The sequence below is a fragment of the Geospiza fortis genome, unplaced genomic scaffold (genome assembly GCF_000277835.1).
Source record: "Geospiza fortis unplaced genomic scaffold, GeoFor_1.0 scaffold40, whole genome shotgun sequence".
Classification (NCBI taxonomy): Eukaryota; Metazoa; Chordata; class Aves; order Passeriformes; family Thraupidae; genus Geospiza; species Geospiza fortis.
Window position 1 is genome coordinate 9642434 of NW_005054297.1, and position 17230 is coordinate 9659663.

At 41.4% G+C, this 17230-nt stretch overlaps 1 protein-coding gene across 1 annotated transcript in view; it reads right to left on the reverse strand.

The window, feature by feature from the left end:
* Positions 1-5907: 5907 nt before the first annotated feature.
* Positions 5908-17230, reverse strand: part of PDS5A (PDS5 cohesin associated factor A) — a 75363-nt gene continuing 64040 nt past the window's right edge. Inside the window, 5 exon segments of the mRNA XM_005415463.2 lie at positions 5908-7104; positions 8864-9216; positions 11638-11743; positions 12763-12902; positions 16795-16857. Coding sequence (XP_005415520.1) covers positions 7101-7104; positions 8864-9216; positions 11638-11743; positions 12763-12902; positions 16795-16857 — 666 coding nt within the window. The 3' untranslated portion in view covers positions 5908-7100.

Here is a 17230-nt window from a genome sequence, read left to right on the forward strand (position 1 = left end):
TTTGCTTGGCATAGGCATTGCCCACTATAGCTTATTCCACATTCCAGTCCTTTAATGGTCTGAACTACATCAAAAATACTGGGATAAAGAGTCTCCAGGCCACGCTTATCAGGAGAGAGAACTATTTGGAAGAAAATATGTATGAACAAAGTAGTTACCAAAAGTCCACTGGGTCAGACAATGCTGAGGTGGAGGGGAAAAAAACAAAGCACAAACCAACCCCAAACATTTCTTAAAAAACAAAGAGGGAAAGTAATTCTTTGTAATGTTTGTGTGCCATTCTTTTCATCTGTGAATGGTTCTCATCTATGAGGAATTCAGGAAGGGGAGGTGCAGAATCCTGAACCTGGAGGAAAAGCCCCGGCACCTGTACAAGCTGGGACAACTATAAAGCAGCTTGGCAAGAAAAGACCTGAGGGGGGTTTGGGATCTGGACCAAGCTAAACATGAGCCACCAACCTGTGCTCGTGGCAGAGGCAGCAAACTGGGCAGTGTCCTGGGCTGCAGGAGGCAGTGTCAGCAGCAGGCTGAGGGAGGGGATCCTGCCTCTCTGCACAGCCACATCCAGCAGCAATGCCAGGCCCTGCTCTGCTGGGATGGGCTGGAGGGAGCCAGCTGTCTACACAAGAGACTCTGTACTCAGGGGTCCTAGGTCTGTTAGATGGGGCTGAAAAAGAAGCAAAGAGACACAAAAGGGGCCACATCCTGCAAGTGTGAAATGACAAAGCCCTCTTAATAGCAAAAAGGTTAAAAATCCCACCATCAACCCAAAAGAAGAAACAACCTGTTTTGGTTTAAAGGTGTGTTTTGGAAAGAAAGCAGCTCAGTGATGCAGAATCAAATGACACTGCTATCATCTTGGCCAACTGCTCTGGGCAGCTTCCAAAACCACCCTCATGAAAGAATGTGTGCAAGGGAAATGGGTAGAGCAGGAACCCTGCTCCGCTTCCCTGGCAATGAGCACCCCTGGCAGGTGCTGCAGCTCCCAAGTGGCAGCAGGAAGGGGCTTGGACACAGCAGGGTATGTGGTCTTATGGAGGAGAAACTCATTACCATTTCAAGGCTGAAGTGACCAAATGAAAAATAGACTTGAGCTCTTGAGCTCTGAGGAAGCTGGCAAAGCTGTCATAGTAAATTTAACAGAAGGCCCCTATGCCTCTGATTGTAGCTCTGGGGAGAGAGGTGCCCTCAAAAATGGCCAAACAGCCCCACATACCTAGTGGTTCCATGGGAAAATGGTGTGCTGGTCAGACACAGCATGCTTGGAGAAAGTGTGTGAGATGGAGCAAGGCAGTGGGGAAGAAGGGTGCCACAGCACTGGCAGGGCCCATCCCCCTTCTCCACAAGCACAAAAAAAGCTCCAGAGAGCAGAAGCCTATGGCCAGCCTAGGGGGGTGATGAGTCAAGGAGTGGATGCAGTGATGGGTGTCTTGCTGTGACCAGTCACCTACAAGGGATATGATCTCAGGTTGGTATTAACTGGTTGGGAAAAAGTTTGGCCTGGAAATAGGAAAATTTTCCAATTTCCATTTATTTCTCCAGGGATGTACCTCTGGCTCTGTTTCCTATTTAGGCATTTACACACATTGATACACTCTGAAGGATGATCTCACCAGCAAGGTATCTGTAACAGAGATACCACCACATCTACCTCATGGTCAAACACGCCAGGACTGCTGTGAATGCCACCATGATCTTCTGTGCAGTCTGTGAGGGTCTGGGGTTTCCTACAGGTGTGGAAACTACAAAGTATTAAAAATACACCCAGAAATATAAAAAAAATTCTGTATGGGTCACCTGTCATGTCTTGTAATAGTCCAGAGGAGACTGATGGCTCAGACCTCTGCCATCAGCATAAAACCAGCTTGTTTCTGGTTTGGGGACAGAAACTAGGGCACGCTGTGACTCTCCACTTTCTTGACAGCCACTGGACCCAACACCAAAGAAACAGCCATAAGCACCTTCCATCTCTTCCTTCAAAGGCTTTGGTGCATCAGTCAACACACCAATTCCTGCTTCCAGGGCAATGAGAGAATTAAATGCCTGAACAAAGAAGCAGAACATGCATTTCTTGTTCTGGAGCATGCCCAGCTTGCAGCTTTATAAACACACATCTGAACTCCTGAGGCTGGCAGGGCTACAGGAGGATGCTCAGTATTCCAGAGCTATTTGGTCAGGCTTTTTGCCTGAGCTGGCACATTGCTGAGACTGCACGGCTGCCAGCATGACCTAAGTGAGTTACAAATTGGCTTGGATAACCTCTGTGCTCCCAGTGAAAAGCAGATGTCTCCTCATGGCTGTCCCTCCTCACCAAGCAACACAAGACTCAACTGCATCATCCACTTGTGCTGCCCATGGAGGTCTTGGTTTTGCTGACCATGGGTAGAGCTGCACAGTTGGTGATGAGTCCCCAGGCTCAAAGCTGAATGGCTCCTCAGTCACTTCTTGCCAAAGCTGCAGGGGTCACCATAAGCCTGACTTCCTCCTGCTGGCCCAGCCTCTGCAGGCAGAGAGTCCTGGTTAAAGTGTCAGGACCTTCCCCAGGCGGAGAGAAGATGCTCCGCTGCAAGTCAGAAAGGTCCTTCCAAGAGATGAATGGGAGGATTTGTTCCAAGGGTAGGACTGCCCTTTGCCTGGTGTGACACTAGGGCTTTGAGGAGCAGGCTCACACATCCTCCAGCACATGTGGTGCTGACCCAGCTGGGCTGCAGAGCTGCTCCCAGCAGGGGCCGTGTGCCTGTGGCTTTCCCAGTGAGGGAGCAGGAGCTCTGAACTGCAACAAGCCCTTGGCAGCGCTCCACTCATCCCTTTACAAGCAGGTGCACATGCCAAAAACTTTCTCATCTCCTTTCAGACTGCAAAAAATAGGGCTGGGAAGCTCCCCCAAGTCAGAGATGTTCCTATTCTGAATCTACCATGTACTAGGGAGTGATTTGTGGCAGTAGTCATCCTGTGGGCCCCCACATTGACTTGGTGCTACGGAATCTCTGATGGAGTACTGGGTCATTCACCTGCTTTGGTCTCTCATTTAGAAATTAAAGGACATCCTGGATCCACTCTCCTGACTCAGGCTGCGCAGCTAGGAAGGGACAGGCTGTCAGCAACCACTTCCAAATTCTGCTTCTGAGGAAGTTCTGTATTGTTTTCTGTCTTTGAGGAACTGAGGCAAATCAATCCACAGAACGTGTGGATTAAGAACTCTTCAGGAATGGAAGCTACTGTTGGTCTTTGAAGTTTAAGAGTATTTTATAGTACTGTTTGAGCTTCCTTCTGGACATCTGAATACCAGGGTACTCATCAGCATGATGACTCCCTCCTGTCAGAAATGCAAGCAGGGGAAGCCTTCAAGGGACACAAACTGCTGCTGTACAGGACTTTGTTCTCCCTGCTTTTGAACACCTTGCTGCTCCCTGTGCAAATCTGTTCCTGCACCCAGATACAGTGCCCTGGGCTGAGCCCAGCCACTCTGTGACTAATGCTTGGTTATCAGCTCAGTGCACCTGCAGCCAGGCTGGCAAGCAGACTGCACAGCCCAGCTTCCTTGGTTTGGGCTATTTCCCTGAGCACCAGTTTGAGATTTGATTTTCAGGCACAAACAGAACTATTACTGCTGATAAAGACAATAACCAAATATACAGGCAAGAGAACTAGGATCCACATGGATAATTTCTTAAGAAGCAAGTTTCCTGTGTTTTGCAAATGTTTGGTGGTCCAAAATCTTTCTTTATCTTTAGAAGACACTGTTCAGCTGTTACAGCCCCATCAGCTAACTTGACATTCAAGAGCCAGTCTGATGCTGAACTTGGTCCAACATTGTGACCTAAGTATCTACCAGCTGGAAGCACATTTTAGATAATATTTTGTTATTTATCAGTTCTAAAACTTACAGGGTTCATCAGCATGTGCAGAAAAGGTTTGTAGTGCATGCTGTTTCTCCTGTTAAAGACTGCTCTAGACAAGATTATTTTCTTATCCAAAACAACTACTCAGTTTTGTTGAGTGGTAGGGGTTTAATTTAGTACATTACAAAGCATGCTCTCAGAACAGCTTTCCTGTCTTACTGTGACTAAAGCTGTGCAGCCCAGCCATCAGAAGACAGAAAAAAACAGAAATAAATGTGTATCTGCTAAGAAACCCAGCCAAACTTTCATGAAGATGGGAATTTAAAAGATGACAAGACCTAGCTCTAAGTATGTACGTGAATGTGAAAACTCAGTGCCTTTAAACCCTGCACTGATAAAAAGCCATAAAGAGTGGGTTTTATCAGGCTTCCTACTAATTGCACATTAACAAGTGAAGAACTCTGAGCATCAGTTTCCTTATTATAATGGAAGAATCCCCACTCTTATGTACAATATTTGAAAACTGATGGATGGCCAAGCCACACACACACCCCCCACGCCACCCCCCTTTCCTGAAATACTTTGCCTTCAATTCCAGAGTTTTATACTCATTACTCTTTAATAGCTCTTCATTTTAAGGGCTCAGCAGCACTGGCAATGCATCAATTACATCTGTGTGAGAGTGGTGCTGTGCTCTCTGCCCTGGCTCTCCAGGCTGCTCCCGTGTGCTGTCAGTGCCCACGCAAGGCTGGGGCAGCTCCCCACAGCCCCCAGGGGTGCCCCGAGGGCTCTGGAGAGGGAACGGGGCAGGCAGGGGCACTCTGGGCACAGCCCTGGCTGGGGCAAGCTCTGAAAAGAGCCACTGGGCCACCCCTCTTGGTAGTTCTTGTAAGCTGCATTTTGGCTCAGCCTGTTATGCCCAGCATAATTTGCTACATGAATGTACCAATTGACTCTACTGATAATCAGCATATGAAAAAAACTCAAATGTCCACATTAAAAAAAAAAAAACCAAAACCAAAAAAACAACAAAAAACCTCAACGTAATTCCATCTGGAGAAAGACAACTGAAAACCATACTCTGAGCATGGAGTGAACCTCCAGAAATCTCTTCTAACCTGTATCATTCTATTATGATTCATTGAGTCATGTGACATTGTAATTAATTAAAAACTGACCAAAGAAGATAAGAAGGAAAAAATCCAATAATTATCCACTTCATTAACAAAAAAGCTTTTGGAAATAAACCTGAACTATTTGTCAAGTCCAGATTTCAGACTGCTGTTAAAGGCACACCACTAAGTACCAGAACTCATTTCTAAGATAAAACAAGTTTTTTTTCAGGTACCACTAGAAAACTTTGAACTAAAACATTTTAAAATTAGTTTAAACAAAAACATTCGAACTTTCATGAGAGGGAAGTATTTGACCAGAGCACTAAAAAGAAACTGCATTACAATCAGTAAATCCACCTTGTGAAATTATTTCAGTTTTAGAAATCAAACCCCTGACAGATGTGTAATTAAGTGATTTTAAAATCTCCTCTCTGTCAAAAGCATTCCAAACCCTTCAGGTCAAAGCACTGCAGGTTGCTTTAGAAGGGGAGCTGCACACACTGCTTTATGCACGAAGCCTGATTTCTTGTTACAGAAGAAAAATAACACGAGCTGTGCACACTTGCTCAGAGAGACTTCAGTCATGTTGAAGAGCACACAACTGCACCCTACCCATTCCAGGAGCACAAGCAATACCCAACTCATGCCACCAGTACCCAGCTCTTCTATATGAATCAAGAGATTTCAAAACAATTTGCAGAAGAGAAATGGGGAGCTGAGGCAGGGGGAAGCAAAGCAGATTCCTCACTGTCACTGCACACCAACCCAACCCCCTCCACAAGATAAAGCACTGTAACTTCACCTCAAAAATGTAACTTTTTAACTACACCACTGTCTGCATTACAGCTCCTTCACTCTGTACAGCACTTCTGTCAATGTCCAAGCCCATGTACAGACACAGCAATTAAGTTTTCTGTGAAAGAAAAAAAAATTAGCAAAAGACTGCCACATGACACCTAGAAGCGTTTATTTTATGCAACAAACTTAAATATGATCATGTGTACGTAAAAGTGTACACTGTATCTATGCTGAACAATGCCAGGAAACATAATATTGATGCAACAATCTTCTAAAATAAACATTAAAAAATGAGCCTGGACAGGAAGACAAAATGCAAAACAGACTTACTTCCAATCAGCACAATGCTTAAAATTGAGAGCAATCCTAAACATTTCCAACTTTCCTTACAAAGCTGCCAAAGTCCAACTATTTTTAAAAACTGATTTTTTTTTCTTTACATCAATAATAAAAATCTGGTGACAAACATTATAAAATCAAATGCTGGACTGTCTTTACTCCTTTAAAATTTAGAATATTCCAACAGAACCGCAGGAGTAAAAACACTTAAAAGTGATATATGTTTTTATAAAACAAACATCAATATGTACATTTATTGCAAATTATATTAAACTAAAATGGAGGGAAAATTAAAAAATGAAATGTCTACTTGCGAATTAATAACAATTTTAAGTGATTACTTTCCCACTCTGATAAAAATCAGAAAGCAACATTTATAAAATTGCCACCACATGACTTTTCATAGCAGGGAACTGAAATCTGTACATCTTATTTTTGCAGAAAAGTAGGCAGGCAGAAAGAATTATACATAAAACAGTCTCCAAAAGTAAAGCAAAAAAAAAAAAGTGATTTTTTTTTCCTCTAGTCTTGTTTAAAATCCATTCAGTAGACTTCTACCTTTTCTGTGAAACATGGGAATACCTGGCTCTAGGATCATGAATTTTCAATGTCAGTGTAAGGACCTTCTCTGACTTCCTTTAAAAAAAATGCAGCATGAAAGTTAATGGTGTAAATACACTTTTAAACTCCAGAATGCAGGAACTGGAACCAAGTGTTAAGCAATTTGCTTAATTATTGACTTTTCATAAAAAAAGTCTCTGGGGAAATAAGTACAGATGCTTTTAGCCTCTTTCTCAAGAGTTTCTGCTTTACATTTCCATTGAGAAGGATTAATTTCATGTGAAAGGGAAGCATAGTTTTCCTTCTGGTTTCAGAGCTGAAAGCTGTGTGTTTTGAAGTAATTTCAGTTCCTGTACAGGAAATTTCTGAATCCTAGTTTTTGCAGAAGCTTGGAGCATGCCTTTATTTGGCCTTCATTTCCTCCCTTTTCGAGCAAGTTTTCTTTTTACCTTTATGAGGGGAGAAAAGGAAATGAGTTAATTGTAAGGACATGGAAACAACAAGTGATTCTGAATCAAAATCCTACCAAATATTGTTTAGATTTTAGCTTTTACACTTCTTATACTGTGATTCTTCCAACTCCATCTTGTATCTTCTTAACAATTACACAATTAATTGAATACAACTGAACTTCCTCATTGTACAGCACAACTTCCTGATAAACTTGAAACTACACAACTTGAATTGTGCATTTTATAATTCCATACTAAGTCATGTTTTTTCAGCATAAATATGAAAGTTATCCACTGCTTTCACTGGAATCAGAGATTAAGAACAGTAACTTGATTTAATTAACTACAATTACCAAGGTTTATAAAAATAGCCCATTTTACTTCAGAATAGGCACTACTTCAAATGTTTTCCCAGTATTTACAGTAACTTGTACAAGTCTACTTAAAAGAAAAAACCTATTAGATAGAGCATTTTTTACACACAAATTTCTTTGAATTCTCACTGTATAAACTACAATAAAGAAGTAAAAACAGAGAATTGTCCTATATAAGATGCCTGCTACACCTTAAGGAAGCCTCCCTCTGCTATCTCTGTATCCTCAGTATCTTCCTGGCTGCTCCCACAGGCCTTAAAAAGATCCATTGCATTTTGAGAGTTTTCTGAACTTGAGTCTATCTCCAACAGTGAATCTCCATCACTTCCAAGCACCTGGCTTCTGAAAAACGTTAACAATGTTTTGGTATTTTGTCCAAGAAACACTGAGATATTACACATTTAAAAGATGGTATCTGATACAGTAGCTTACTAAAGGCTATGGATAGTGCAATTTGTTCTGAAGACTTGAAGGAATTTGACACATTAAACAAGCATTGCAAGGCAGTACACAAATATTACACTCTGGACAGACCATTTTACTGCTGTATAAAGCTTGCTCTTAGAAGAAAAGGTAAAACTATTTTTGTTCAAGGTTCTCTGCAAGATCTTCAACTTATAAACCTCTAGAAAGAAACTATTCCAATGATTCCTTCTTCCTTTAGATCATTTTTGTGATTTCTTAGAGCACACTGGTTTGCAGACCTTTGGACACTTTTGCCTTAATTATGTACCACGTCCAGCAAAACAAACTTCTCATGTTAATGCTTATTATGAATTGCTTGTATTGCAAACCAAGTCAACATGCTTAAACACTAGAGTAGTCCAGATTATCATCCAAAAGCTGTTTGTGGTTTACAAAGTTCCAAATGTAATTTTCAGTTACTTAAAACAGACATTACAGTACTGCTAACATTAAAACAAGCACAGATTCAAACTACCAGAAAATAGCTACAGCTGGCACTATAAATTTCCCTGTGCATTAAAGACATTCAGCTTCCAAGGCTTTGCTATCACTGAAGGGAGGCACAGCAGAGTAACCAAATGCCAGCATGTCTGGCATTAATGAATGCACTGAAACACCATCAACTCTTGGTTCCTTTAGACAGCAATTCTAGGAAGGGGAACCAGGATGCATTAAAATAGCATTTGGTGAAAACAGGTTAAGTTTATCCTGTTCTGACCAAACAAATTAATTTCTCCAATTCCAGTTGCCCAGGTACTTTGAAAAATAGAACTCAATGCAACATATGGTTGCAACATCTGCTGTGGTTTAGCTGTGCCCTAAACTATGCTAGGTCTGTTGTAATTGTAAACTCAGGGTCTGACTTGAGACAGGAAAGGACCATCCCCCATCCCATGTATTTAATTATTTATTTTTACCTCTGTAGATCAATTTGTCTCTGTGCTGCTGCTGGCTTTTTTGCTGTGTCTTGCTGTTTTGGTGCTTTGGCATTACCTGCCTCTAAACTCCCTGGGCCTTCCTGGTTGGCAGCTGCCCTCTTCCTTCCCCTGACAGGTGCTTTGTTTGTTTCCTCGTTTTTTGCAGTGGTACCCTGAGGTTCTGGTTTGGTTGGTCGCCCTCTTCTGGTTTTTGCTGCAAGTGATGGGCCTGTTTCTTCTACACTTTTTTCTTCTGTTTTTTGATGAATATTCTCAGTTCCAGATGCTGTTGCTGTTCGCTTTTTCCCACGTTCAGTGCTATTTCCTTGTGTTGTCTGATCAGAATTCATCTCCTAGAAAATAAAAATCATGAATGTGAAGAAAAAAAGATTCCCATAGGCAAACCCAAACTGTTATCTCCTTCCATCACAAACATGAGCTTTTAAAACTGTAAGTATTGTTATGAAAACACATCACATGGTCTTTGATTTTGGACCTTATCCTTGCAGAAACATTTTCTACATATTGTGTAATGTTACTAACTGCAGCTAATCTATCTTTTAGTGGTGTTAGAGACATTACAGTAAGAATAATTATCTTTATGAGCTCCTCCCATGATCATTTTTCTGGACAAGTTCCTTTTACCGTCTCTTTGTCAAATGACAAGAGAAAACTGAGGAGCAAAGAATTATTTCAATACAGCAGTATTTACTGTTTACTTCCATACATACAAATTTTGAGACCAACATTCATTGAAGGTGCAGTTTACTGAAGACCTAAGTGTCAGTAAAGAAAAACCCAAGGAATAAAGAAGTAAGATCACACCGAAAATGCAACTTGTTGTGTTTGTTAATTCTTCATCATGCCTGAATGGGTATGGCCTACATACATGTTCTTCTCAGCACACTGAACAAGGTAATGAAGCGATTAAATACCATGAAGAGGTGTCTGTACATGTGGAACAGAAAGGGTTAGCAATGTACTTCTCTACAGAGAGCAGTATTCATATGGAATCAAAGAGGAAGCAACTGGATGCTAAGCCTTCATTTGAACACTGACTTCCAAAGCAGTTGGGAGAAGGGGTACAGAAAAGGATACTGAAGAAGTATGGCTGGCATGATTCAGCAATTTCCAACAAACCAGTGCCACTATTCTAAGTGCTGGATCTGAATCAAGGACTGTTTTTGTTAAATATTCTACTATTGTTTCTTACGTGTTCAAATGAGTCAGGCAATCTCTGTAACCTTCACTACTGTTCCAGCAGCTTCATAGTAGACACTTATAGTAGCTATTCATATGAACTTTAAAGATTCTCTGAAATTTCAACTTCAAGAACCTAGAAAGCATTTTTGAAATTTACTTTATATGTGCTCTGCCTAACTTTTCTATGTGATGATAGAAATCCAAAACACCTGCTTATTACTCTGATTTCATCTAATAGAAAGAGATTAAGCAGATATATAATTTCTTAAAAAGCCTAAATCATCTATGTATCCCTACATTATTACAAAAATCTACTTTAAATCACAGAATCATCTAGGTTGGAAGTGATCTTTGAAAATCATCTTGTCAAACCTGCTGACAGCAGGGCCTCAGTGGTTATACAGGGCTTTGAAAAGTCAAGCCATGAACACTGATAATCCACCACTTTTCTGGACAGTCTGTTCCAGTGTTTCAATTTCTCCACAGTGTTTTGGGGGTTTTTTGTATTTTTTTTCCTGCTTGCATCCAGACAATTTCCCCTGAAGCAACTTCTTCCAGTAGCCTTTTTTCCTTCCAGCAAGCAGACTCGAGAATACTTCCTTCCATCCATCTTTTCCATAAATACCTTGTAGATGTTGAAAGACTGATTGATCCTCTCCAAGGCTTCTCTTCTCTAAGCTGAACTCAACACTTCAAACCTTTCTTCACACAACAACTTTTCCATGCCTTAATCATCGTGGCGCCCCCTGCAAGGCTCCCTCCAGTTTTTGAGTATCTGCATCAAACTGGGGGGACACAGTATTCCAGGTATGGCCTAATGAATGCCAAATGGGGTGGAATAACCACATCCCTCTATCTGCTGACTATTCAGGACACAGTTTGCTGCCCTCACTGCAGCCAAGGCACACAGCCAGCTCATGCTCTGTTGGTTATCCACTGAGGATGGTCCCCAGGTCCTTCCCAGCCAACCTGCACTCCAGCCAGGCAGATCCCAGCATGTTGTACAGCTGCTTGAGTTTCATCTGTCCCAGGTGCAGGACTCAACTGTGTTAAAATTCATGCTATTGTATATTTTATAAGTTAAAAAATCTTTATGATTTAGGCATGGGGTTCTCTCTTTAATGAAAGAGGGGTGAACCATACAATATATTTTTAATAGATTAATTAAGATTTTAGCTGTGACAAAATTTTAAAGTTAGATGTCTATTTCATGCTGTAGGACCACTTGACATTTTCTTGGCAGTAATTTCAGTTAAAGCTACTACAGGTGTGAACTTGCAGTCTGAACCTCAGGCTCGCTCTTACTTACATTGGAAAATGCAGAATAAATGTAGGAATATTTTGGAATTTTAGAAAAGAAGAATGAAGTCCATTCCAATGAGTGCTATAAATTATTCTGGATAAAATAAATGGCCATTCTGAAGACATGGGGTCCTCTGTCAGGCTGGGAAACTGACACAACTATATGAAATGAAACTGGATGTTACTAGCTCCTCAGAGAACTGGTGTACTGAAAAAACCCCAATGTCAAACTTATTACAGACATCAGTCCAAAAAATCCCTGGACATACCTTGTTTTTCACAGGTTCTGTCTTTGCTGGTGTGACTGAAATAATCCTCACAGGATTTTCATCATTTTCACTGACTCCGGTTTCTGATATATCTGAACTTTGTTCCCTGGGAGCATCATGGAAGACATAATAAACCAAAAATATACAGAAAAGAAGAAAAATGTTTGGAATTATTTGGGGTAAAGAAAAGGGGGTGGGGGGAAGGGGCATCAATGCAATAGGCTAAATTAGTTTAAAAACAATTGAATTTGCCAGAGTCCACACACGTATTTTCTTTCCCAGAACTGGGAAAGGTCTGAAAGGAATTGGCTGGTCATTGAGCCAAATCCCTTACCACAGACACACCACTGTATAATGACTTTTGCAAACTTAAGACCAGGGCTCTAAAATAGGCTGTGTTCTTTTCCCAGATAGAAAGAGACAATACTGGAAAATATACTGAAGAATAATAAACACCAATAATGCCCCAACTTCATAGAAAACAAAAGAACAAAAAAGAAAAAAGTAAGATTATTACAACTTATATCATGCACACTTTACAGAACAAACTCTGAACGCAGTTACACTTCCCTTTGGCCTTATGGAATGTAGCAACTAGACTTGACTTTCTCTGCTTTCTTTAACCCTTTATTTTAGTCAGATAATCAATTCCAAACTAAATTAAACAGTATTAAAATCTGAAAGTGCAAACTGTTTCTCCAGATTTACAACAAATTTTAAAATTCCGCATCCATATAAAAATAATGCTTGCTAGCAGAAACACTGAGTATTGCCATCATATGTTGCATCTTTCCACTAAGACCCTGGCCTGCTTCAACAAGCTCTTTTTATCATCCTTAATCTTGTACAGATCAGAATATTCCATCTATATCAAAAAAGTTTCTTGTTTCCAATCAGGATTAATCGTAATTTATACATCAAAACATCATAACACAAACTGAACCAAAAAGCAAGTATGGAGATTTTACCTATTGAGAACTACTACATTTTCTAAAACTGGACAAAATAAGGACACTCTTCCAACATTTAAACACACACATCAAATCATCTCCTGTCCTAAAACTTGCAAGCACAGTGGAGACCATTAAGTAAAGAGGTGATGAAAGAAATGTTGGACTCCCATACCTTGATCTGTTTCCTGCAGAAGAGCTCAGCTCAGAGTTTACACTGCTTCCAGTCTCTGATCCTGTAGTCCTAATATATGGTCTCCTTCCAGTTGCAGATAATGGTTTGTTTACTGTCCCCAATACACCGGTCGGTTTTGGCTAGAAAAAAATGTTTAAATCTTAAAAAATGCAAACTTCAGATACATATTTAATTTTACAAATATTTGCTTGAGTATTTAAAAATACTTTTCCTGGGCTAACAGTCTTAATCACAATGCGATCAGTTTAGAGCTACTAACCTTATCTTTACTTTAAAAACATTATTTATCCTTTTACTTCTTGTGATTTAAAAGCACTTCATCAACTGCTCTTCTCTCTCGCATGCTTTGAAGACATACCAGCTGGAGAAGTCTCAACAAAAGCCAAAATGTTGGGCAATATTAGAGTTGAGAGCCTCTGGGTAAGGATGAATGGGAAAGCAAATAAAGCTGATATTTTTGTGGGAGTCTACTCTTGACCACCCAGCCAGGACACTACCAGCAATGCGTCATTCTACAAGGAATTACAGGATCCTTCTGGATCAACTGCCCTTGGCCTTATGGACAGCCTTGGCCCTGTGTATGGGGGACAGCAGACTTTGGGTGCTGTCAGACTTTTGGGTGCTCTGGGAATCTGCTTTTGAAGGTACTGCCATCTACGAATGCTGGTCCCTTTTTAGGAACCATCTCTTAAAGCACAGGAGCAGGCAATTGCAAAGTGTAAGACGTCAAGGAAGTGAGGCAGAAATTTAGCCTGGCTGAGCAGGGATCTTCTTCTGGAACTCAGGCAGAAAACAAAGCATACAGTATTTGGAAGCAATGTGGCAGGATTACAGAAATGCTGCTCACCACTGCAGGGAGAAAATTCCTGTGGCCAAAGCTTGATTAGAGTTCAAGTTAGCCAGCACCATAAAGGTCACTAAAAAGGGCTTTTTAAGATATGTCAAAAGCAAAAGGAGGATCAGAGATAACACTGGGCCATTACCTGATGAGGCTGGTCACCTCACAAACAGGAGATGACTAAGCAGAAACATTTAACCCCATCTTTGCCTGTCTTCAACACCAATGATGGGCCCTGGGACCCCACAGCCCTGTGTTACAGCACTATGTTTGGCAGGAATGATAAACAACCCCAGCTCCCTCAGCTGCTCCTCATAAGACTTGTGCTCCAGACATTTCACTCATTCTGTTTTCCTTCTCTGGACATGCAGTAAACTCAGCCACTCAGCAAATGGAGTAAATAAATTATTATATTAAAAGAATAATATCTTTTAGTAAATTCTGTGCAGAATTAGCACTAGGATGATGCAGCCACTGATGTGTCCAGTAACAAGCCTTTTCTACAGAGATTGCTGCTTTTTTTGCTAACCAATGTTTTCCAGCATCTGTAATATCTTTCTCCTGGCTGCTCCATCATAACTTCCACCCATGGGAATTATATTTTCTTCTCGGGAATACCTTAATTTATTAACTCGGCCTCTAAGGAAATGTAAAATTACATGAAGAATGTGACATGCCAGTTATGAAAACTTCCTTGACTGCTCTCCAGGGACAAAATATAAAACTTCCTGTTGCCTACTCAGCCTGAGCACATGGGTCAAGTCATCAGTCACAGCAAGATCTAAAACACTGTAATTGTATCACAGAACCCCAAAGAGATAGTGTTTACTTCTAAATCATATTTATATAATTATATGCAGAAAAGTAATATAAAAATTTAACACAAATGTATAAATGTAATAGTTCAGTTAAAACTCAAGCTGGCCACTGCAATGGAAGATAACAAAAAATTTTACAAATACATTAACAAAAGCAGGGCCAAGGAAAACCTCAATGCTTTACTGGACAGGGAGGGAAACATTGTTACCAAGGATAAGGAAAAGGCTGAGGGATTTAATGCCTTCTTTGTCTCTTTAACAGAAAGGTCAGTTATTCTCAGGCTACCCAGCCCCTGAACTGGTTGGTAGAGAGACGGGGAGCAGAATAGATCCCCTGCAATCCAGAAGGAAGTAGTGGCCTGGTGAGCCATTCTGACACTCACAAGTCTATGAGGCTGGATGGGATCCCCCTGAGGGTGCTGAGGGAGCTGATGGAAGAGCTCACCAAGCCACTCCATCATTTTTCATCAGTCCTGGTTAACTGGAGAGGTCCCAGATGACTGGAGGTTGGCCACTGTGATGGCAATCTACAAGAAGGCCAGAGGGAGGATCTGGGAGATCTACAGGGCTGTCAGCCTGATCTTGATGGCCAGTGAAGTTATGGATGATCTGCTGGCTATCTTTAGTGTGATCACATGGTGTGTACAGGGCATCAGGCCTAGCCAGCATGGATTTAGGAAAGATGGGTCCTGCTTGAGCAACTTGATCTCCTTTAATGATCAGATGACCTACCTAGTGGATGAGGAAAGGCTCTGGATGTAGTCTACCTGGACTTCACTGAAGACTTTAATATTGTCTCCCACAGCACACTCTTGGAGCTGGTAGGGCATGGTTTGGACAGCTGCACTCCTCACTGGGTTAAGAACTGGCCGGGTGGTCAGGCCCAGAGAGTGCTGGTGAAGGTGCTCCATGCAGCAGTGCCCGGTCACTATTGGTGTTCCCAAGGGAGCAGTGCTAGGGCCAGTCCTGTTTACTACCTCTACTGATGATCTGCACTAAGGAATTGAGTGTCCCTCAGTCAGTTCACAGATGACACCAAGTGAGTGGCACTACCGTGTGCTGGTGGGCAGGAAGGCTCTGCAGAAGGACCTGGACAGGCTGGATCAATGGGCCAAGACCAACACTATGAAGTTCAACAAAGCTCCCTGCCAGGTCCTGCACTTGGGTCACAACAACCCCAGGCAGTGCTACAGGCTTGGGGCAGAGTGGCTGGAATGCGGCCAGTGGAAAAGGACCTGGGAACGCTGGCCGAGAGCTGCTGACCATGAGCCAGTGTGTGCCCAGGTGGCCAAGGAGGCCAATGGCATCCTGGCCTGTGTCAGCAACAGTGTGGCCAGCAGGACCATGGCTGTGACTGTCCCTCTCTAGTCAGCACTGGCAAGGCCACACTTTGAATCCTGTTCCCAATTCAAGGTCCCTCACTGCAAGGACACTGAGGTGCTGGAGTGAGTCCAGAGAAGTGCAATGCAGCTGGTGAAGGGCTTGGAACAAAAGTCTTATGAAGAGCAGCTGAGGGAGCTGGGGGTGTTTAAAACTCTTTACAACTGGTTGAAAGAAGGTTGTAGCCAGGTGGGGAGTGGCCTCTTCTCCCAGGCAGCTAAAGACAGGAAAGAGGCAATGTCTAAAAGCTGTGCCAGGGGAGGTTGAGGTTGAAAAATCAGGAAAAATTTCTTCACTGGAAGGACTGTCAGGCATTGGAATAGACTGGCCAAGGATGTGGTGGAGTCACCATCAGCACTTCAGGAAATACTCGATATGGCATTTAGTGCTGTGGTTAGTTGACATGGTGGTGTTTGGTCAGTGGCTGGAATCAATGATTTTAGAGGTCTTTTCCAACCTTAATGATTCTGCGATATCTCCTACTGTTGTATTGAACCTAACTCTGCATTACATTTTGGAAAGCCTCTCCCAGAGGTGCTTTGCTGTGCAAATAGAGGATGTTAGAATCACAGAGTATCTCCAGCTGGGACTCCCTGAAATAGATGTTCAAAAGTGCATAGACATTTGCACCTGAATTTAACAGCAATAAAAGCTATATTAAAAATATTACAACTGAAAATTTATGATCACCAATGCTAGTGGTATCACAATTCTCTATATGCATCATAACTTTACACCAAGCTTACTTCAGTAATAGAAGAAACTGTAATCAAGAACCTGTACCCCAGTGCACAGATAACAATCTTGGTGTTGTGTACTCATCAGGTAGTATGTTCAAGGAATTAATTATATGTCATCAAATAGAGTTACAAATTACTGTACGTGAACTCTTAATATAATTTTTAACAGCAGTCCAGAATATTTTAAAAACCACAAGTAATATTCTAAGGCTTGCAACTTGCTAAAATACAGTACCTTTCCCGTCAAAAGAAGAACCCTTGTCTCTTCTGAAATGTAATTCCTGTCATTGCAGAAATCCTGCATTAAAAAAAAAAATAGTTTGTATTTGATGTCTCAATCTCCCCTCTTTTTTTATATACTAACTTTTTTATCAACTAACTTCTCAGATGCAACTATCAAGAGTTACGCATACTTCACACCACCCAACCTGCTGACTAATGAATCAATCTAATAAAGATAGGTTGAACTTGTATTTTGATGGAGATTTACAGTGAGCGTTACTGAATGACAGTACGCCATACCTGAAATTGCGATGAACATTTTTCTTCTAAAGTGATATGAATTTTTTTAAATGATGCAAAACTGCTCTCCTTATTTGTTCACTTGCATGTTTTTAATGGGAAGTCCTAACAGAGGAAAAGAGGTGCCATTTTCTCTAAACAAGTTGAAA